The sequence below is a fragment of the Myxine glutinosa genome, chromosome 4 (genome assembly GCF_964187855.1).
Source record: "Myxine glutinosa chromosome 4, kmMyxGlut1.1, whole genome shotgun sequence".
Lineage (NCBI taxonomy): Eukaryota > Metazoa > Chordata > Myxini > Myxiniformes > Myxinidae > Myxine > Myxine glutinosa.
This window is the reverse complement of record NC_136264.1, coordinates 74,332,403-74,356,051: the sequence shown is the minus strand read 5'-3', so window position 1 is coordinate 74,356,051 and position 23,649 is coordinate 74,332,403. Positions and strand designations below refer to the sequence as shown.

The window sequence follows — 23,649 nt, the reverse complement described above, 5'->3', positions numbered from 1 at the left end:
GGTTCAGTAGCACTCCCGAGGACCCAGTCAATGCTGATCAGGCAGAGGAGGTTGGCAGAGCCATGCAGGCCAAGATGGATGGAAAAACTTTTTTGGATACAATGGAAACTAAGCACAAGGTCAAATCATTAGAGAGCGTCAGAAGTGGACCCAAAGTCAATGGGAAGAAGCTGGTTATTGACTCACTCAAGCTCTTCAACCGCCTCATCATCATCAGTGAGCGTGAAGTCAAGACCAAACAAGTCCTGCGATTTGAGTTGACGCCAACACCGATGTCTCTATTTGATAAAGACCAGAAGTTTCGAAAGCCAGACAAGGCTGCCCTAGCAAGGGTCTTGAAAGCATTTGTGGAACCCGTTGAACAACACCCCTGCACGAGCCTGGTGATTGATGGTGGGTGGCTCCTGCACGTCAGATGGGAAGCTAAGCTCACCTGGAAGGACATCGCTGAGAGCTACCTCCAGTTTGTGAAGTCCATGGGGAGCCATTGCCTCAGGATCACTGTGGTCTTTGACGGATACGGCAGCTCCACCAAGGACCATGATCACCTGAGACGAACAAAGAACGCATGCTGCGACATTCTGATTCGCCCAGACATCAAAAGCCTCGTTCCAAGAGAAAAGTTCCTCGACAACAAGAGCAACAAGACCCAGCTCATTCGGCTACTTGCTGAGACATTCGGTAGAAATGGGATCAGTGTACAGGAATGCCCCGATGATGCAGACACCTCTATCGTCCGGGCAGCTCTAGATGAGGCAAGAGAGTCCCCTGTTGAGGTGAGGGCTGAGGACACCGACATCATGGTTTTGCTGATTCATCATGCTGCAGACCACTCGATCTTCCTCACAACAGCCAAAGACACATCTTACGATGTCGGAAAGATCCGGGAGGCCCTCCCAGAGAGATACCGGAAGTATCTGATCTTCTTGCACAGCTTCTCCGGCTGCGATACAGTGTCTGCGATTTCTGGGTTTAGCAAATCAACTTTGCTAACCAAGCTCTGCAAGACTGACAAAGCAGAGAGGGCCATGGATGTGTTTCTGGACATCCGAGCCAAGAAAGATGACATCATCAAAGCCGGCTGTGAACTATTCAAGCTCATGTTCTGCGGGAACCCATCCAAAGACTTGGGGGACTTGAGATTTGACATCTTCAGCAAGCGGGCCGCTGCTGGGAGCATCAAACCTGAGAAACTGCCCCCGACAACAGAAGCTGCAGCACAGCACTCTCTCCGGGCTTATCTCCAGACTAGAGATTGGCTGCTGCTGCAAACTCCATCATTGGATGTCCTGGACTACGGATGGAAACTCGGTGATCAAGGTTATGCGCCGGTCCCTACAACAGACCCTATCGCACCGGACTATCTTCTGAAGTTTGTCTGCTGCAACTGTGAGGGGGAATGTAGCACACTCAGGTGCTTCTGTAAAAAGCAAGGAGTCAAGTGTATTTCTGCTTGCGGCAACTGTCATGGTAACTCTTGCCAGAACATCAACCAGCCAGATGACGAGAGGAGTGTGGGATATGCTGGGGATTAGGACGAGTAGGGTGAACTAGAGAACTGACTAACCGAGGTTTCAATTGAGATACATTTCTATTTCTATATAAAGCTATGACTTTATCCACAATTTTCACATTTTAGCGGCCATTTTGGACATCATTTTGGCCATCATCTTGGATATAAAGCAAGATAATAATACAAATATGCTTAGCAAGAGTTCACAATTGTCCTAGAACAATATTTTTGTGGTTTCTTCCCCATATTAAGTATTAAATTTCTGGCCAAACTATGACTTTATCCACAATTTTTCCATTTTGGACGCCATTTTGAATTTTGACTTTTCCCCAAGGATTTGGGAAGGAATAAATTGAGAGGTGTTTGTAGACACCTACATGAACACATTGGTGAAGAAAGCTATTGGTAAGCAATTTTTTCACAGATTTTTCAAAAAAATTATAAAATGCCCTAACTATTAACCCATAAAACGCGTCGGGCCACGACACGCACAGATCAAGCGGCCATGTCATCGTGGCCTTACCAAATATGGTCATTGTATTTGATATGCAAATGAGTTTAAACTGAGGGAAACCCAAAGAACGAATCATGAAAACCCGCGGTAACTTTAATGAAAGGTTACTTCTAATTGGTGGAGAAAAGCCGATGACAAAAAGCATTTCTGGCCTACTAACCAGTAACTCCGGCACTTTAGGGTAAATGGCGAATTTGCTTCAGCGAAGTCGCAGATTTTCTTACAGGACACTGCAGAGCAGCCAGCTCACTCGGCCGACTCGTGAGTTAATAATACCTGATAGTGATATTGCAGCGGAGTCGCACACCCAGTAATCGAAGCCCGTGGTTTATTTTCCTCTTCCAACCTATATATTTGAGAACCATCCACGATTCATCAGACTTACAATAGAACCCATTACTCCCAAGCCTCTTCTTTCCACCTTCGTAACACGTTTAAAGAAAATTTTGATGGAGCAGGGCGCACCGAGATTGAGCCGAATCTTCACTGGGGAAATCGCTCATTACAGTCTTCCACGCGATGATCGTTTTTGTTTTAACGTAATATAGAACATCGCAGCTCTATTTTTAAAACCACAAAAAATAGAGAAATGTGATTAACTTTACAGATTTTACAATGTTGAAAAGACTAAATTCATCATTTATGTCCCTTGACATAAAGTTGCCTCACTTCCGTCTCTGCGCAGTGACGTCGACGGTCGACTAGGTAGGTAGAAGTCGATGTACTGTAGTTAAGACACGTTAATTTTTTTAACAATACAATAATTTTTTTTTTAACTTCGATATCCCATTGTAATGTTCTTTTAATAACAGCTGTAACTTTTTATTCTTTATTTTTGTAGATTTTGAATACAATATTACAATCGTTAACATTTGAGGAGTTGATCATCATTATGTTGATTGAAGTGTTCCCTTTCGAGATCATAACATATATTATTTTCAAGAAATGCTATGAAACGGATCTGTGTTATCGTTATGATTGCTTGGCTTTCTAACATTGGATATATACTGTTGTGTGTTGTGTATGTGCTTGGCCTTGTGTGTGCAAGATGAGATGTAGATGCTTGAGTGTGAACGATATGTTATCTATCATGCCGAAACAGACTTTGCGTCAATCTTACCTTCAAGCATCAAGCCAAAATCATACTGCAACATTGAGCCAAAAATGTGGTACATTCCTTGGAAATATGGTACATTCCTTGGAAATATGGTACATTCCTTGGAAATATGGTACATTCCTTGGAAATATGGTACATTCCTTGGAAATATGGTACATTCCTTGGAAATATGGTACATTCCTTGGAAATATGGTACATTCCTTGGAAATATGGTACATTCCTTGGAAATATGGTACATTCCTTGGAAATATGGTACATTCCTTAGAAATGTGGTACATTCCTTAGAAATGTGGTACATTCCTTGGAAATGTGGTACATTCCTTGGAAATATGGTACATTCCTTGGAAATATGGTACATTCCTTGGAAATATGGTACATTCCTTGGAAATATGGTACATTCCTTGGAAATATGGTACATTCCTTGGAAATATGGTACATTCCTTAGAAATGTGGTACATTCCTTGGAAATGTGGTACATTCCTTGGAAATATGGTACATTCCTTGGAAATATGGTACATTCCTTGGAAATATGGTACATTCCTTGGAAATATGGTACATTCCTTGGAAATATGGTACATTCCTTGGAAATATGGTACATTCCTTGGAAATATGGTACATTCCTTAGAAATGTGGTACATTCCTTGGAAATGTGGTACATTCCTTGGAAATGTGGTACATTCCTTGGAAATGTGGTACATTCCTTGGAAATATGGTACATTCCTTGGAAATATGGTACATTCCTTGGAAATATGGTACATTCCTTGGAAATGTGGTACATTCCTTGGAAATATGGTACATTCCTTGGAAATATGGTACATTCCTTGGAAATATGGTACATTCCTTGGAAATATGGTACATTCCACAAGTTTTTGTTTTTTTTACTCTGGTAAATATATTATTTGGGCAAGGTGTGTGTGTGTGGTGTGTGTGTGTCTGTTGTTTCAAATAAGAAAGAAATGGACAACCAACCAATAAATTGTATGAAATATTCCACTGATTTTTCAACAATACACGAAAGAGCACACCTGGGCGACTTTTCTTCTGAGAACCATGGACTCTCTCAGCCTTTCAATGATTATATATATATATATATATATATTATAGGATGGAAAACTAGTCTTAATCGTGAAAGCTTGTTTTGTTGTGTCAGCGGAGCAATGGTACATTCCACTGTTCCATGGCGGTTAGCATACTTCTTTAATCAATGTTCTGTTGATGTCTTCCATTGTATATACATAATATACTAGTCGATTGTGCTGAATGCAAGCAGATAAATAAATCAGTTGAATTAAGAATGAGTGAGCAGAGCAGCATGAGCTCTTTACCTCCGCTACCGAAGGTGGGCGTAGGTTATAATTTCACCCTTGGTTGTCTGTTTGTGAACAGGGCATCTCAAAATGTCGTTGACTGATTCGGACGAAATTTGGTGGAGAGGTTGGGTATGTGTCAAGGACGAAATGATTAGTTTTTGGTGAAGATCAGGAATCCAGATACTAGAATTTTAAAAAGTGATTCTTCACCATTGAGTGATAAAGCTAAAACGATATATAGCACAATATCACAGCCTGGTGTTTGGTTTAGCGGCTAGGGTGCCGGCTTGGGATCCTGGGATCCTGGGTTCGAATCCCGGTCGATCGCTGAATTAACGCCAAGGGGGTTGACTCAGCATGTCATCCTTCCGAGGTCGGCAAATCGAGTACCAGTTCACTGGTAATTCCCTGTGTGTCGCAAGAGGCGACTAACAGGGTTGGCGGCAGGAAGGGCATCCGGCCATAAAACATTGCTCCAAAAAGGGGACCACGGTGCCCGAAAAAGGCCAACCCCTGCTCTGCGGGGAAAGATGGCCTCTAAAGGTGGTTCATCACAGAAAGTTGTGGATGGATTCCGATGAAACTTGGTGACAGGTTGGGTGTGTGACAAGGATGAATCTGTTCGATTTTGGTGAAGATCAGAATATGGATCCAGATATGAGAATTATTTAAGTGATTCTTCACCATTGAGAGATGGGGCCAAAAACGATATATTCCAAAATCTTATAACAATACTGAATGTATGATTTGGTTAGGCGACAAGAACAAGCCGATTAGATTTAGGTTCATGTCCAGATCCAGATCCGGCCCATCAGTGGGATACAGAATGTAAACTGTTCAGCTTGGCAAAGGTATGCTCTCTACCGAGTGACGTTCTTGTTATTTATGTGCAGTCCAAGCTTCCCCACCCTCTTTGGGCTGAGGAGAAAAGAACAATAACAACAACATGCATTTTAAGGCCATTTTCCCTGCTAGAGTGGGGGTTAGCCTTGCGGTCCCCATGACAATCTTCTCCATTTTGCCCTATTTTCTGCATCTCTCCTTGTTAACCCCCTTGCCCGCATTTCTTCTTCCACCATCTTTATCCAAGTCTTTCTCGGTCTTCCCCGTCCTCTACTTCCTTCTACATTCATTTCCATCACTCTTCTCAACTAGTCACTTTCATCCTTCCTCAACACATGACCAAACCATCTCTGGCTGAGGAGAAAAAATAAAATATAAAGCTTAAACCACTCGGAGTGGGTGAGGTACTCAGAGTGGACAAGGTCACTGTCACTGATGTTCATCGTCATCATCTTGCGGTCGTGGCTGAGACTATTACAATCTTCCTCAATGATCTTCACTATGTCTTAGACATAGTGAACAATCATATTATTGCTATCATCTTTAGTTAAGTTTAAGTCTTCTTGGGCACTAGATTATGTTCTTGGAAACTGAGTAAACTTGCGATTGATGAACTTAATTTATTAAAAACAACTGGAACAACAACACAACAACATGCATTTTAAGGCCATTTTCCCTGCTAGAGCGGGGGTTAGCCTTGCGGTCCGACAATCTTCTCCATTTTGCCCTATTTTCTGCATCTCTCCTTGTTAACCCCCTTGCCCGCATTTCTTCTTCCACCATCTTTAGCCAAGTCTTTCTCGGTCTTCCCCGTCCTCTACTTCCTTCTACATTAATTTCCATCACTCTTCTCAACCAGTCACTTTCATCCTTCCTCAACACATGACCAAACCATCTCAACCTGTTCCTCTTCACAGCGTCAATCACAGGCTCTATTCCCATCATCTTTCGCAATTCATCATTTGTCTTCCTCTCTCTCAACGATACTCCGCACATCCATCGAACCATTCGCATTTCCACCCTTTCCAGCCTTCGTTGCTGCTCTACGTTCATTACCCATGTCTCGCTCCCATAAATCATAACACTTCTCACACATGCAGCATACTCCTTTCCCTTCAGCTTCAGCGACACTCTCCTCCTCATCAGCACGCCACTCAGTTCCTGAAACTTCTTCCATGCACATCTCACTCGAGCAACCGTTGCCGAGTCTGATCCACCTTCTCCATTCAGCATGTCTCCGAGGTAGCAAAATGTTTTCACACCTTCCAGCTTCACGCCATCTCCAAGATCCAACTCAACATTTCTTCCATCTGCAGCTCCCTCTGTGCACACCTTACATTTGAATGTAGCTGCCACACTGGTAAATGACCTTCTCAGACCACTACATTTTTGATGAACCCACTCAGCGCACATTGTACATTGAATGGAGTTCACTCCGACACCCTTCCTGCACACAGCACACGGCCACTTCCCAGTTCTTTCCACCTCACCACATGCTTTACCACTTGCCATCACCTTCGTCTTTCCGATATTCACCTTCAGACCTTTTGTCTCCATACATTCCTTCCACTTGTTCATCTTTTCCTTCAGTCCATCCATACTTTCCGCAATCAACACCAGATCATCTGCATACAACAACTCCCACGGTAAACCCTCCTTTACGTTCTGAGCCAGCACCTCCATCACAGCTACAAATAGTAGTGGACTTAGTACCGACCCCTGATGCACTCCCACCTTCACCTCAAACTCACCCAAAAATAACTGGAACCAAACCACTTATTTATTTGCTAAATTACAATTTGACTGGCACGTCTATTGTATTCTTTCGTCCCTTACTAAACAATTTTAAAATTCAGATGACATGAAATATCTCCAAAGTAAACATGATGTTAAGGTTCGCATGAATTCATGACATCTGCTCCTGTCTGTTTCTGATTTTGGTTTGTAGCTCGTTCCTATAAAAGTTAGTTAGTCATTTATTCTGGTATCCATGCAGGATATCCAATGCAGGATATCCAATGCAAGGTATCCAATGCAGGATATCCAATGCAGGACTTTCACAATTATACTTTTAACCTGCCGTTGCTCGCGCGAAATGTGATGCAAATTGTCTTTTTTTATGCCTCCGCCGATGAAGTCGCCAGAGGCATTATGTTTTCAGGTTGTCTGTCTGGCTGTCCGTTTGTGCGTCCGTTCGTGCGTCTGTCCATGCGTCCATGGTAGCTTTTTGTTACCGCGATAACTTGAGAACGGCTGAAGGGATCCAAGTCAAACTTGGTGCAGGTATGTATAATAATGTAAAGATTAACTGATTAGATTTTGCAGTTACAAGGTCAAAGGTTGGAGGTGATGTTTGGTAAAAAAAAATCTTGTTACTGCAATAACTTGTGAACCAGTGATAAGATTTTGACCAAAGTTTATATAACTATACATCTTGATGCAAAATTGACCTGATTGGATTTTGGGTCAGGTGGTAAAAGGTCAGAGGTCATGTCATCGAGGAAAACATGAAGCATCGAGGAAAACACAATGCTAAATAATATGGGAGCTAGGACACAACCTTGCTTTGTACTGTTAGTAACAGGAAATGACTCAGAAGTGCATCCATTGTCCCTCACACAAACAACCATGCCATCATGGAAGGATCTGATGTTGATCAACTTAGTGGGACAGCCCACATTGTACAGTAGTTTCCACAGGCCTTCTCTACTGACCAGATCAAACACTTTTGTAAGGTCGATGAAGACCATTTATAGATCGCAATGTTGTTATCTGCTCTTTTCCTGAAGTTGACGAGCAGAGAAGATCGTATTTGTTGTACCACGTACAGCACAAAAGCCACATTGGCTTTCTGGGGCGAAGCTGTTGACAATTGTTGGTAACATGTGATTTAAAATGATGCGGGCAAGTATTTTCCCAGCATTAGATAGTAGGGCCACGCCACGGTAGTTGTCGACACACGACCTATCTATCGCTATCACCTTTGCATTTGTACAGGGTAACAATCGTGGCTTATTTGACGACCTGGGGTACTGACTTGTCACTCCAGATGGTATTGTAGAGTTGGGTGAGGAGGTTGGCACCGCCAAACTTGAAAACCTTGGAGGGGATACCATCGTCACCAGGGCCCTTTCCAGATAACATCTGTTTGATAGCTCTGGTGGTCTCTATTTTAGTCAGAGGGCGGGCAAGGTATTCTAATATAGGCCGCTTGGGAAGAGAGTCAATGGGTCGCGTCCGAGATGGAGGAGGGGCAATTGAGGACCCCCTTACCCTGATAACTTAAGAAAGACTGAAGGGAACCAAGTCAAACTTGGTACAAGTATGTATAATGATGTAAAGATAAACAGATTAGATAATGGACTCAAGAGGTCAAAGGTCAGAAGTCCCATTCGGTAAAAATCCTGTTTCTCCGCTAACTTTTGAACCAGAGAAGGGATTTTGAGCAAACTTGGCATAAGTATATATTATGATGAAAAGATGAACTGATTAGATTTCTGCATCAAAGGTCAGAGGTCATGTCAGGTAAAAATGTGATACTTGAGAACAGCGGAGGGGATTTAAATCAAACTTGGTACAAATAAATATTATAATGATGTAATAATGTGGGCGGAGGCATATCAGTCGACATTGTGACGTCAAAGATTGTCGTTCTAGTTTTATACATGGTCTAAGGCTTGTAATTGAGCTGCCACACACACACACACACACACACACACACACACACACACACACACACACACACACACTTTTTAGCAATTGATGCAAAAAAGTCTACTATAATTAATTTCTCTTGTGGTTCTGGAACTGAACAAACAATAAATTTATAACAACCCTCACATTTCCCATAGCTCCCACCCTCTCCCAACAGATGACTAATAGTAAATATCGTCATTTTTAGTTTGGCCTGCACATTCACAAGCTTCAGATATGTCATTCCCATCGGTGTTCAGAAGCAACTAATCCAGATACACAGCCCATTCACTGGTAACGATCAATCAGTGGTTTGTGTAGCACACGTCTGTCCACTCGGGCCTTGCACTGGTTCACATGGTCGGGAGTTTGCAGTACGAGCAGTGGTGCCTGTTCGGCAAGCTGAGAAAGTTATCAAAGCGTTTCGTTTTGTAGAGACACTGCCCTTTCTCTCAGGTACTTTTCTCAAGTATTTTTGGCTTCTTTCAGAAGCTTTGTGAGCTATTTTACATAACAATCCATATCTCACTCACACAATATACTTTATGGTGCCCTGGAAATCACTATTTCCTGGATTTTCCGCACATGCACACCAAGCATTCTGGGATGGATCACATCATTTCAAAAGTCATATTTAACAACAAGATGATTAGTATTAGTAGACGGATATTATATATCCTATTGCACCGAATGAATTTTCAACATTTTGATTTGTAGATGTTGACTTTTTTTTCATCCTTTTTTTTTCTTTTTTTCTTTTTTCAGCTTGGAGAGACATGTCTCTGTACGATGACATCACGATGGATGCAGGCGGCCCTCAAGCAGAGGGCTGGTCGAAAAATTTCAAGATGTTGCAGACGCAGTTACAAGTGAAGAAGGTTACTCTTACACAGGCAAAGGTAGATGTCAGCTTACATTATTTGGAGGCAAATACAAATGATGATGTAGTACTGGGATGAAAAAAGCGGGAGTGGACGTATGTGTCTTTCAGATGGGATTTTAAACTAGTTATCTCTTATGAAATGTGGTTATTATACACAGTGTGAGGTGGATTGAAAAATTGGTTAGCATCTTTCGCCAAATGCATATTTATTTCAGCCAAGTAAAGATATCCATAAACGAGAGATGCCATCATGCTTATTTTTAAACGGTGAAGCCGCCTCAATATTTGGCTATGTCCTTACATCCATCCATCTGTCCATCAAAAATAAACCTTTCTAAACCACTGTGTTTAATTCTAAAGGGTTCTAAAGGGTAATTCTAAAGTTTTTCTATAGGGTTCTAATCTAAAGGGTAATTCTGAGGGGTTCTAAAGGGTAATCCTAAAGATTTCTAAAGGGTACTAAAGGGTAATTTGAATGCTAAGGAGTAATTCTAAAGGTTTCTAAAGGGCAATTCTAAAAGGTTCCAAAGGGTAATTCTAATGCTAAGGAGTAATTCTCAAGGGTAATTATAAAGGGTAATTCTAAACGTTGTAAAAGTTTCTAAAGGGTTCTAAAGGCTAATTCTAATGCTAAGGGGAAATTCTAAAAGGTTCTAAAGGGTAATTCTAATGCTAAGGAGTAATTCTCAAGGGTAATTATAAAGGGTAATTCTAAAAGTTGTAAAAGTTTCTAAAGGGTTCTAAAGGCTAATTCTAATGCTAAGGGGAAATTCTAAAAGGTTCTAAAGGGTAATTCTAATGCTAAAGGTTTCTATAGGGTAATTCTAAAAGTTCTACGGGGTTCTAAAGGTTTCTAAAGGGTAATTCTAAAAGTTCTACGGGGTTCTAAATGTTTCTAAAGGGTAATTTTAAAGTTATAAAGGGTTCTAAAGGGTAATTCTAATGCTAAGGAGTAATTCTAAAGGTTTCTAAATGGTAATTCTTAAAGTTCTAAAGGGCTCTAAAATGTAATTCTAGTGGTTTCTAAGGGGTAATTCTAAAGGGTAATTCTAAACGTTTCAAAAGGGCGATTCTAAAGGTTTCTAAGGGGTAATTCTAAACGTTTCTAAAGGGTAATTCTAAACGGTTCTAAAGGGTAATTCTAAACGTTTCTAAAGGGTAATTCTAAACGTTTCTAAAGGGTAATTCTAAACGTTTCTAAAGGGTAATTCTAAACGGTTCTAAAGGGTAATTCTAAACGTTTCTAAAGGGTAATTCTAAACGTTTCTAAAGGGTAATTCTAAACGTTTCTAAAGGGTAATTCTAAACGTTTCTAAAGGGTAATTCTAAACGTTTCTAAAGGGTAATTCTAAACGTTTCTAAAGGGTAATTCTAAACGTTTCTAAAGGGTAATTCTAAACGTTTCTAAAGGGTAATTCTAAACGTTTCTAAAGGGTAATTCTAAACGTTTCTAAAGGGTAATTCTAAACGTTTCTAAAGGGTAATTCTAAACGTTTCTAAAGGGTAATTCTAAACGTTTCTAAAGGGTAATTATAATGGTTTCCAAGGGGTAATTCTAAACGTTTCTAAAGGGTAATTCTAAACGTTTCTAAAGGGTAATTCTAAACATTTCTAAAGGGTAATTATAATGGTTTCCAAGGGGTAATTCTAAACGTTTCTAAAGGGTAATTCTAAACGGTTCTAAAGGGTAATTCTAAACGTTTCTAAAGGGTAATTCTAAACGGTTCTAAAGGGTAATTCTAAACGTTTCTAAAGGGTAATTATAAACGTTTCTAAAGGGTAATTCTAAACGTTTCTAAAGGGTAATTCTAAACGGTTCTAAAGGGTAATTCTAAACATTTCTAAAGGGTAATTATAATGGTTTCCAAGGGGTAATTCTAAAAGGCAAATTATAAAGGGTTCTGAAGGGTAATTCTTATGGTTTCCAAGGGGTAATTCTAAAAGGCAAATTATAATGGGTTCTGAAGGGTAATTCTTATGGTTTCCAAGGGGTAAATCTAAAAGGCAAATTATGATGGGTTCTGAAGGGTAATTCTTACGGTTTCCAAGGGGTAAATCTAAAAGGCAAATTATAATGGGTTCTGAAGGGTAATTCTTACGGTTTCCAAGGGGTAAATCTAAAAGGCAAATTATGATGGGTTCTAAAGGGTAATTCTTATGGTTTCCAAGGGGTAAATCTAAAAGGCAAATTATAAAGGGTTCTGAAGGGTAATTCTTATGGTTTCCAAGGGGTAATTCTAAAAGGCAAATTATAATGGGTTCTGAAGGGTAATTCTTATGGTTTCCAAGGGGTAAATCTAAAAGGCAAATTATGATGGGTTCTGAAGGGTAATTCTTACGGTTTCCAAGGGGTAAATCTAAAAGGCAAATTATAATGGGTTCTAAAGGGTAATTCTTATGGTTTCCAAGGGGTAAATCTAAAAGGCAAATTATAATGGGTTCTGAAGGGTAATTCTTATGGTTCCAAGGGGTAAATCTAAAAGGCAAATTATGATGGGTTCTGAAGGGTAATTCTTATGGTTTCCAAGGGGTAAATCTAAAAGGCAAATTATAATGGGTTCTGAAGGGTAATTCTTATGGTTTCCAAGGGGTAAATCTAAAAGGCAAATTATAATGGGTTCTGAAGGGTAATTCTTATGGTTTCCAAGGGGTAAATCTAAAAGGCAAATTATAATGGGTTCTGAAGGGTAATTCTTATGGTTTCCAAGGGGTAAATCTAAAAGGCAAATTATAATGGGTTCTGAAGGGTAATTCTTATGGTTTCCAAGGGGTAAATCTAAAAGGCAAATTATAATGGGTTCTGAAGGGTAATTCTTATGGTTTCCAAGGGGGTAAATCTAAAAGGCAAATTATAATGGGTTCTGAAGGGTAATTCTTATGGTTTCCAAGGGGTAAATCTAAAAGGCAAATTATAATGGGTTCTGAAGGGTAATTCTTATGGTTTCCAAGGGGTAAATCTAAAAGGCAAATTATGATGGGTTCTGAAGGGTAATTCTTATGGTTTCCAAGGGGTAAATCTAAAAGGCAAATTATAATGGGTTCTGAAGGGTAATTCTTTTGGTTTCCAAGGGGTAAATCTAAAAGGCAAATTATGATGGGTTCTGAAGGGTAATTCTTATGGTTTCCAAGGGGTAAATCTAAAAGGCAAATTATAATGGGTTCTGAAGGGTAATTCTTATGGTTTCCAAGGGGTAAATCTAAAAGGCAAATTATAATGGGTTCTGAAGGGTAATTCTTATGGTTTCCAAGGGGTAAATCTAAAAGGCAAATTATGATGGGTTCTGAAGGGTAATTCTTATGGTTTCCAAGGGGTAAATCTAAAAGGCAAATATGATGGGTTCTGAAGGGTAATTCTTATGGTTTCCAAGGGGTAAATCTAAAAGGCAAATTATAATGGGTTCTGAAGGGTAATTCTTATGGTTTCCAAGGGGTAAATCTAAAAGGCAAATTATAATGGGTTCTGAAGGGTAATTCTTATGGTTTCCAAGGGGTAAATCTAAAAGGCAAATTATGATGGGTTCTGAAGGGTAATTCTTATGGTTTCCAAGGGGTAAATCTAAAAGGCAAATTATAATGGGTTCTGAAGGGTAATTCTTATGGTTTCCAAGGGGTAAATCTAAAAGGCAAATTATGATGGGTTCTGAAGGGTAATTCTTATGGTTTCCAAGGGGTAAATCTAAAAGGCAAATTATAATGGGTTCTGAAGGGTAATTCTTATGGTTTCCAAGGGGTAAATCTAAAAGGCAAATTATAATGGGTTCTGAAGGGTAATTCTTATGGTTTCCAAGGGGTAAATCTAAAAGGCAAATTATGATGGGTTCTGAAGGGTAATTCTTATGGTTTCCAAGGGGTAAATCTAAAAGGCAAATTATAATGGGTTCTGAAGGGTAATTCTTTTGGTTTCCAAGGGGAAATCTAAAAGGCAAATTATAAAGGGTTCTGAAGGGTAATTCTTATGGTTTCCAAGGGGTAAATCTAAAAGGCAAATTATAATGGGTTCTGAAGGGTAATTCTTATGGTTTCCAAGGGGTAAATCTAAAAGGCAAATTATAATGGGTTCTGAAGGGTAATTCTTATGGTTTCCAAGGGGTAAATCTAAAAGGCAAATTATGATGGGTTCTGAAGGGTAATTCTTATGGTTTCCAAGGGGTAAATCTAAAAGGCAAATTATAATGGGTTCTGAAGGGTAATTCTTATGGTTTCCAAGGGGTAAATCTAAAAGGCAAATTATAATGGGTTCTGAAGGGTAATTCTTTTGGTTTCCAAGGGGTAAATCTAAAAGGCAAATTATGATGGGTTCTGAAGGGTAATTCTTATGGTTTCCAAGGGGTAAATCTAAAAGGCAAATTATAATGGGTTCTGAAGGGTAATTCTTATGGTTTCCAAGGGGTAAATCTAAAAGGCAAATTATGATGGGTTCTGAAGGGTAATTCTTATGGTTTCCAAGGGGTAAATCTAAAAGGCAAATTATAATGGGTTCTGAAGGGTAATTCTTATGGTTTCCAAGGGGTAAATCTAAAAGGCAAATTATAATGGGTTCTGAAGGGTAATTCTTATGGTTTCCAAGGGGTAAATCTAAAAGGCAAATTATAATGGGTTCTGAAGGGTAATTCTTATGGTTTCCAAGGGGTAAATCTAAAAGGCAAATTATAATGGGTTCTGAAGGGTAATTCTTATGGTTTCCAAGGGGTAAATCTAAAAGGCAAATTATAATGGGTTCTGAAGGGTAATTCTTATGGTTTCCAAGGGGTAAATCTAAAAGGCAAATTATGATGGGTTCTGAAGGGTAATTCTTATGGTTTCCAAGGGGTAAATCTAAAAGGCAAATTATAATGGGTTCTGAAGGGTAATTCTTTTGGTTTCCAAGGGGTAAATCTAAAAGGCAAATTATGATGGGTTCTGAAGGGTAATTCTTATGGTTTCCAAGGGGTAAATCTAAAAGGCAAATTATAATGGGTTCTGAAGGGTAATTCTTATGGTTTCCAAGGGGTAAATCTAAAAGGCAAATTATAATGGGTTCTGAAGGGTAATTCTTATGGTTTCCAAGGGGTAAATCTAAAAGGCAAATTATAATGGGTTCTGAAGGGTAATTCTTATGGTTTCCAAGGGGTAAATCTAAAAGGCAAATTATAATGGGTTCTGAAGGGTAATTCTTATGGTTTCCAAGGGGTAAATCTAAAAGGCAAATTATGATGGGTTCTGAAGGGTAATTCTTATGGTTTCCAAGGGGTAAATCTAAAAGGCAAATTATAATGGGTTCTGAAGGGTAATTCTTATGGTTTCCAAGGGGTAAATCTAAAAGGCAAATTATAATGGGTTCTGAAGGGTAATTCTTATGGTTTCCAAGTGGTAAATCTAAAAGGCAAATTATAATGGGTTCTGAAGGGTAATTCTTATGGTTTCCAAGGGGTAAATCTAAAAGGCAAATTATAATGGGTTCTGAAGGGTAATTCTTATGGTTTCCAAGTGGTAAATCTAAAAGGCAAATTATAATGGGTTCTGAAGGGTAATTCTTATGGTTTCCAAGGGGTAAATCTAAAAGGCAAATTATAATGGGTTCTGAAGGGTAATTCTTATGGTTTCCAAGGGGTAAATCTAAAAGGCAAATTATAATGGGTTCTGAAGGGTAATTCTTATGGTTTCCAAGGGGTAAATCTAAAAGGCAAATTATAATGGGTTCTGAAGGGTAATTCTTATGGTTTCCAAGGGGTAAATCTAAAAGGCAAATTATGATGGGTTCTGAAGGGTAATTCTTATGGTTTCCAAGGGGTAAATCTAAAAGGCAAATTATAATGGGTTCTGAAGGGTAATTCTTATGGTTTCCAAGGGGTAAATCTAAAAGGCAAATTATGATGGGTTCTGAAGGGTAATTCTTATGGTTTCCAAGGGGTAAATCTAAAAGGCAAATTATAATGGGTTCTGAAGGGTAATTCTTATGGTTTCCAAGGGGTAAATCTAAAAGGCAAATTATAATGGGTTCTGAAGGGTAATTCTTATGGTTTCCAAGGGGTAAATCTAAAAGGCAAATTATGATGGGTTCTGAAGGGTAATTCTTATGGTTTCCAAGGGGTAAATCTAAAAGGCAAATTATAATGGGTTCTGAAGGGTAATTCTTATGGTTTCCAAGGGGTAAATCTAAAAGGCAAATTATAATGGGTTCTGAAGGGTAATTCTTATGGTTTCCAAGGGGTAAATCTAAAAGGCAAATTATAATGGGTTCTGAAGGGTAATTCTTATGGTTTCCAAGGGGTAAATCTAAAAGGCAAATTATAATGGGTTCTGAAGGGTAATTCTTATGGTTTCCAAGGGGTAAATCTAAAAGGCAAATTATAATGGGTTCTGAAGGGTAATTCTTATGGTTTCCAAGGGGTAAATCTAAAAGGCAAATTATAATGGGTTCTGAAGGGTAATTCTTATGGTTTCCAAGGGGTAAATCTAAAAGGCAAATTATAATGGGTTCTGAAGGGTAATTCTTATGGTTTCCAAGGGGTAAATCTAAAAGGCAAATTATGATGGGTTCTGAAGGGTAATTCTTATGGTTTCCAAGGGGTAAATCTAAAAGGCAAATTATAATGGGTTCTGAAGGGTAATTCTTTTGGTTTCCAAGGGGTAAATCTAAAAGGCAAATTATGATGGGTTCTGAAGGGTAATTCTTATGGTTTCCAAGGGGTAAATCTAAAAGGCAAATTATAATGGGTTCTGAAGGGTAATTCTTATGGTTTCCAAGGGGTAAATCTAAAAGGCAAATTATAATGGGTTCTGAAGGGTAATTCTTATGGTTTCCAAGGGGTAAATCTAAAAGGCAAATTATGATGGGTTCTGAAGGGTAATTCTTATGGTTTCCAAGGGGTAAATCTAAAAGGCAAATTATAATGGGTTCTGAAGGGTAATTCTTATGGTTTCCAAGGGGTAAATCTAAAAGGCAAATTATAATGGGTTCTGAAGGGTAATTCTTATGGTTTCCAAGGGGTAAATCTAAAAGGCAAATTATAATGGGTTCTGAAGGGTAATTCTTATGGTTTCCAAGGGGTAAATCTAAAAGGCAAATTATAATGGGTTCTGAAGGGTAATTCTTATGGTTTCCAAGGGGTAAATCTAAAAGGCAAATTATAATGGGTTCTGAAGGGTAATTCTTTTGGTTTCCAAGGGGTAAATCTAAAAGGCAAATTATGATGGGTTCTGAAGGGTAATTCTTATGGTTTCCAAGGGGTAAATCTAAAAGGCAAATTATAATGGGTTCTGAAGGGTAATTCTTTTGGTTTCCAAGGGGTAAATCTAAAAGGCAAATTATAAAGGGTTCTGAAGGGTAATTCTTATGGTTTCCAAGGGGTAAATCTAAAAGGCAAATTATAATGGGTTCTGAAGGGTAATTCTTATGGTTTCCAAGGGGTAAATCTAAAAGGCAAATTATAATGGGTTCTGAAGGGTAATTCTTATGGTTTCCAAGGGGTAAATCTAAAAGGCAAATTATAATGGGTTCTGAAGGGTAATTCTTATGGTTTCCAAGGGGTAAATCTAAAAGGCAAATTATGATGGGTTCTGAAGGGTAATTCTTATGGTTTCCAAGGGGTAAATCTAAAAGGCAAATTATAATGGGTTCTGAAGGGTAATTCTTATGGTTTCCAAGGGGTAAATCTAAAAGGCAAATTATAATGGGTTCTGAAGGGTAATTCTTTTGGTTTCCAAGGGGTAAATCTAAAAGGCAAATTATAATGGGTTCTGAAGGGTAATTCTTATGGTTTCCAAGGGGTAAATCTAAAAGGCAAATTATAAAGGGTTCTAAAGGGTAATTCTTTTGGTTTCCAAGGGGTAAATCTAATAGGCAAATTATAATGGGTTCTGAAGGGTAATTCTTATGGTTTCCAAGGGGTAAATCTAAAAGGCAAATTATAATGGGTTCTAAAGGGTAATTCTTTTGGTTTCCAAGGGGTAAATCTAAAAGGCAAATTATAATGGGTTCTGAAGGGTAATTCTTATGGTTTCCAAGGGGTAAATCTAAAAGGCAAATTATAATGGGTTCTGAAGGGTAATTCTTATGGTTTCCAAGGGGTAAATCTAAAAGGCAAATTATAATGGGTTCTAAAGGGTAATTCTTATGGTTTCCAAGGGGTAAATCTAAAAGGCAAATTATAATGGGTTCTAAAGGGTAATTCTTATGGTTTCCAAGGGGTAAATCTAAAAGGCAAATTATAATGGGTTCTAAAGGGTAATTCTTATGGTTTCCAAGGGGTAAATCTAAAAGGTAAATTATAATGGGTTCTGAAGGGTAATTCTTATGGTTTCCAAGGGGTAAATCTAAAAGGTAAATTATAATGGGTTCTGAAGGGTAATTCTTTTGGTTTCCAAGGGGTAAATCTAAAAGGCAAATTATGATGGGTTCTGAAGGGTAATTCTAAACGGTTCTAAAGGGTAATTCTAATGGGTTTTGTTTGTTTCTAGGCTTTGCCTATTTCATACTAAAATGCCAAACTGAACCGCTTCCTTCGGAATATATATATGAATGAATATGAATGAATGATCGTTCGGACACGGGTGCAATTTTTAAAAAGGCGAATGGAAACAGTACCGTACTTAAAACATCAGATATGCCAAAAATCACCACAACTGTTGTCAATATCAATCCCCAAACATGCACCGTTTTTGAAATATCTTTACGCAATGCATTGTTCTGTTTGTTCTCAGAAAACCATCTGCAGAAATGTGTTCTCCATTTTCACTGTACTCGACACAAAGCCATTTGTACTTACCCAACCATTTTCCCATCAGCACTCTCTTAACGTTATAATCTAGTTTATTTGTAAGGTTTCCATTTTTTTTAACAACAGTGGTGACTTTTTAAAAAGGTAATCATAGGTGTTTGACTGTTTGTGGTTATAATATATATATTTTACTTCCGGTAAGGGTGCCCCATGAAACACCACAATAAACACCTTAACACTGCATTTGTCCAATGAGGAAAGACCCCTTGGGGAGAGGGGTGGGGAATCCTACAAGTGGAAGAAGTCGCTACAACCTCTATCGTGTGACACTTATTCCCCCTGGCAAGTTTGGTTGAGATTGGATAAGTAACGACTGAATGTATCATGGTCAGACAGACAGACACCAAATGGTCTATTTTAGTATGATCCGTATAACTTTTTGAATGCCCATATAAGCTCGTCATACTAATTTGAGTGACTTCCACTTCACATTTGTATTAACCTATCAAAGGTGTTGTTGATTGACAGCAAAGCCAACGGGTACGTCAGGGGTCAACCCTCGCTCCTGTGGTGGACCTCAAGAAGCAAGTAGTTTCTGAGGAAAGACAACTGTTTTCTGACCCCATTTTGTCCCTCAACATCGGACCCAAGGTACTTCGAGGAACGAGAGATTTTGGACTACAAAGCCTTAATTAAAGGGCATTATGTAGTGTACATTTTATTTTTGTTTGGTTGTATATGTTTGAATATAAATGTGAAAGAACGTTTTCATGACTATTTTGCATCAATGAGTTAATTCGATTTTTTGTTGTTGTTGTTGTTGCACTCCTCATTCTGAGAAAGTTTTCATGTATTGGTGAGAATATAATGTAAAATGAGTTAATATGCTGTCTTATTTATGTGGGTCAGCGGCACAGCCATTCCCCCCACCAAATCAAGCTACCCACAGCCATATGCGGCATATGTAAGAAGAAGACATGTCTGAGGTTGTAGTAACTTGTTGGATCAAGGGTTTTTCTTATGCAGATTTTCGAAGGATGCAGTACTGATTAGATGAGTTTGTGCCCTTTTTCAGCAAACCTTTGCAGTTCTCTGGTCATGTCAGTCATTTGGGACTGCCACTCGTAACATGTAACCCAGTGCTACCTGCCGCATGGTCGGGTTGTCGGCGACTAAACCGACACCCCTCACTGGCTTTCCTGGTGGGGAGGGTGACTGTGACACCCTGCCAGGACCAAAAACAACACCTTGTAAAGATGAGTTCCTGTACAGAGCAGAGCCAACAGCCATCCAGTAAGGAGATGGTGTCTCCTAAAAAACACCCATCCCGTTTGGATTGGTTCAAGTGATACCAAAGACTTTTAAAATGGTACATGCAGCTTCCTTGCTTGAAAAGGATAGAGCACGGACAATCCCCATGGGTTGGCATCCATGAGAAGGAGGAAATTCCTCTTGAGGGAAATTCCACACTGAGTACGGGGAGAAAAGCGGCGCCATTTTTATGACGTTGCTAGTACCCAGAGTATCCTGGGAGGTGACGGGAGTGACGGCACTCCCCCCCAGGTTCAGTGTGTGTGTGTGTGTGTGTGTGTGTGTGTGTGTGTGTGTGTGTGTGTGTGTGTGTGTGTGTGTGTGTGTGTGTGTGTGTGTGTGTGCGTGCGTGCACACTATATTATGAGCCTTAGCCCAAGTATAATAAATAAATTTAAAAAAGAGATTTTGCACAAGTCACTTTGAATTTCGTGATTTTCCATGAGTAGTTTTCTAAGGCATGTTTTTTTTTTTCTGTTTGTTTTTTTTACAAAGCTTTCCAAGCTTTGATAAATGAATGAATGATTGTTTTAAGGCCATTTTCCCCCGCTAGAGCAGGGGTTAGCCATGTGGGCCCCACGACAATCATGGTTCCCTGTTTGAGGCAATATTTTTTATGGCGGATGCCCTTCCTGACGCCAACCCTTAGTCGCCTCTTACGATGCGCAGGGATACGGTGTACCTATTCTAAATCAGGGTACACACCGGGATCATTCATCCCAGCAAGCTGGTACTCAATTTGCCGACCTCGGAGGGATGACAGGCTGTCAACCCCGCTGGCGTTAATTCAGCGATCGACCGGAATTCTAACTCAGGATCCTAGGATCCCAAGCCTGCACCCTAACCGCTAAGCCAACACCAGGCTAAGCTTTGATAAATGCTTGGTGTATAATCTCATATTCTGCATTGCGAGGGACTTCCATTTCCAGTTTTTGGAACACAGACAAGTTAAAGTTACACTTTGCTCTTCTAAAACTATGTCTAATGACAGGATTGTTTTGGGTCGCTGTGTTGTAACATTGACGACAATGCTTTTACATTATTAAATGTTGTTGTCTACATTATAGTAAATGTTCCCCTATGTTTTTGCTTACTGAACATGCTGTTTGTAACTCGTTCGGACTTTCCCAACAGGCTTCACGCTCAACAAGTGGCAATCATTGTTTTCTATACACATCTCTCTGCTTTCTGCTCTCCTCCCTTACACACCTCTCCTCCCTCTCCTACCCTCCATCTGCCCTCCCCCATTCTGTCCTCCTGCTCTTCTACTTTCCCCACCCCTCATACCCATTCGGTAACACTCCAAACCCTCTGTTCGCTTTTTCTCCTTCCTCCCGTCACTTGCCGGGTGACGTCCCAGTATACCGTTGATTAGCACGATGCCTGAAGCAGGTATCGAACACAAGCAAATTGTTGTCTTCTAAACAATTCAAAAGCAGCTTTCCTCGCTCATTTAACTTGCCCAAGCCAAATCTTCCACAAACACCATTATCTGTGTTCTCACCAATCTTTGCATTGAAATCGGCCATTACCACCAACAATTCTCTCTTGGAGCACCTCTTGACAACTTTCTGTACCTACCTCAGCAAAGACAGAGTTAACTTCAATCTCATCAGTGTCGGTGGTTGGCATGCAGACCTGAATATGTTAATCGCTTTTGGCTTTGAATTCACTCAAATTTTGTGATGGCTTTTGCAGTTTTTGGGATACCAATAAACCAACCCCATGAAGGTGCTGGTAACACCCATCCATCAATACCTATGTTACCGACACTCAACCACCTCGCTTCAGCAAGACCCGAGATGTCTATATTCAACCTTTCAGCTTCTTTCTGAACTTGCTCGAGTTTTCCTAATTCAAACAATGTTCTGACATTCCATGTACCTAGGTGCAATACTCTTTGAAAGCCACCAGTGGTTGGTGTCAGCACATCAGGTTGGAGCCGCTCAGAAGAGTTTAGACACAAGCCGTCATTAACCGCATCTTCCCTCTCTTCTGTAGTACGTCCATCTCCAGTTGTAGGTCGGAACTGCACATCCCTGGGGGCCTCAGTTGGCATGTTCCATAACGTTAAACTTTTTGTGAACTCTTGCATGCAATCTATCTGTAAGCTATAATCTTGGGGGCAGGGGAGTGTTGGGGGGGGGGGGGGGGGGAGTGGGAGGGGGAAGGGTTGGAGGGGGAGTGCTACTCTGCACAAGATGTGGATGGCCTTTGGCTCACAAGGAGCTCATCCCCCCTTTAACAGGTCTGTCAACACACCCTCCTCACCCAGTAAAGCACATAGCCAGCTCGGTGGGGAAGCCGGTTTAGTCACTGACAACCCGACCATTCGGCAAGTAGCACTGGGTTACATGTTACCAGTGGCAGTCCCAACACACTGGATGGATGAAGATTGAAGAGTGCAGTCAATTTCCATTCTAAATCAATGTCCATTCATAAATTGTTTACTGTGAAGATTGAATTTGTATTAGTAGACTAAATAAAGCCTTTGTGCTGCATTGTGTTCTGTTTCCTTGTGCTTGGAACTCCCAGTGATTCACTGATGGTTGGACCAAGATATGGGTTACTGTTGGTGCCTCATTATTAATATTCATTCTCTTTTTTTATTGATTTGCTTTCATTTCATTTGTGGCAGGATGCAGCTATCCTTGGAGAGGCATTATGCTTTGTAGCTGATGAATATGATCCCCTGTATCCAAATGACTATGAGAAAGTTATGAAAAGGCAGCGTGATGAGCGGCAGCGACAGAGAGAAATTGAGAGGCAAAAGGACATGGATGATCGCGAAAAGTGAGTTTGACACGCTTGTCAATTTGTTATTTGTTTTACTCTTCACCATCTTAACACAGAGAGGATTTAATTTCCAGCCAGTTGTGTAAGGTTTTGAATATTATTCGTAACAGTGTTGCTAACCATTATTCTACAGTCTCAATATTCCTTCCCTGTCGGGATAACAAAGGTCTTTTCAAGTGAGACTTTTACTATTTATGCTCATTTTTGCTGTGTTAAAGTCACTGCAATCTGTCTATCTCACTCAACATGATAACTTGTTTGAAATGGGAATTTTGCAAAAGCCTACAACAGGGAACTGATTACATTTTGAAGAATGATTTCTAAAATTCACATTCATTACCACCACTGAAGGTAGATGTAGGTTATGTTTTCACAACTGTTTGTCTGTCGTCTGTCTGTGAGCAGGATATCTCAATAAGTTACGGACCGATTCAGATGAAACTTTGTGGACACGTTGGGTGTGTCACAAGGACGAATTTATTCGATTTTGGTGAAGATCCTGATATGAGAATTTTTTAATTTTAAAATTGATTCTTCACCATTTACGGATAGGGACAAAAACGATATATATCACTATTTAAAAATGTTGTGGATGGATTCGGACAAAACTTGGTCGGTGATTTGGGTCGGTGATAATAGCAAGACAATTAGATTTTGGTTAAGGTATGGATGTAGATCCTGCATATTGGTGGGATACAAAACGTAAGAGATGAGATCAGGGCTGTCCCACTGGACATATCTCATGCTTTTGATACAGTCTGGCATTCCGCCTTGCTCTCCAAACTCTCTGCCTATGGCATCCAAGGCCAACTCCACACATGGCTTACTGACTTCCTCTACTTTCGTAGCCAGCGTGTGGCTCTGAACGGAATCCTTTCATCTCCTCTCCCTGTCAAGGCTGGAGTGCCCCAAGGCGGCAGTGTTCTGGACCCAGCCATGACAGCCCTCATCCTTCAAACAGTCAGGCTGC

At 39.8% G+C, this 23,649-nt stretch overlaps 2 protein-coding genes across 5 annotated transcripts in view; one reads left to right on the top strand and one right to left on the bottom strand.

The window, feature by feature from the left end:
* The window catches only part of RPP14 (ribonuclease P/MRP subunit p14), a 29,844-nt gene extending 27,132 nt beyond the window's left edge, over nucleotides 1-2,712 (bottom strand). The window contains exon 1 of the mRNA XM_068112638.2: nucleotides 2,697-2,712. The gene's annotated coding sequence lies outside the window, so the exon portion shown is untranslated. The remainder of the gene's footprint in view (nucleotides 1-2,696) is intronic.
* RBM17 (RNA binding motif protein 17) overlaps nucleotides 2,197-23,649 on the top strand; it is a 71,707-nt gene continuing 50,254 nt past the window's right edge. The window contains exons 1-4 of one of the 4 annotated variants that reach the window (XM_078775967.1): nucleotides 2,197-2,288; nucleotides 9,756-9,889; nucleotides 19,101-19,223; nucleotides 22,522-22,676. In XM_078775967.1, coding sequence (XP_078632093.1) covers nucleotides 2,213-2,288; nucleotides 9,756-9,889; nucleotides 19,101-19,223; nucleotides 22,522-22,676 — 488 coding nt within the window. In that variant the 5' untranslated portion in view covers nucleotides 2,197-2,212. Of the gene's footprint in view, nucleotides 2,289-2,695; nucleotides 2,733-9,755; nucleotides 9,890-19,100; nucleotides 19,224-22,521; nucleotides 22,677-23,649 lie in introns of those variants that run through there. The other 3 variants (XM_078775965.1, XM_078775966.1, XM_078775968.1) reach the window with 3 other exon arrangements.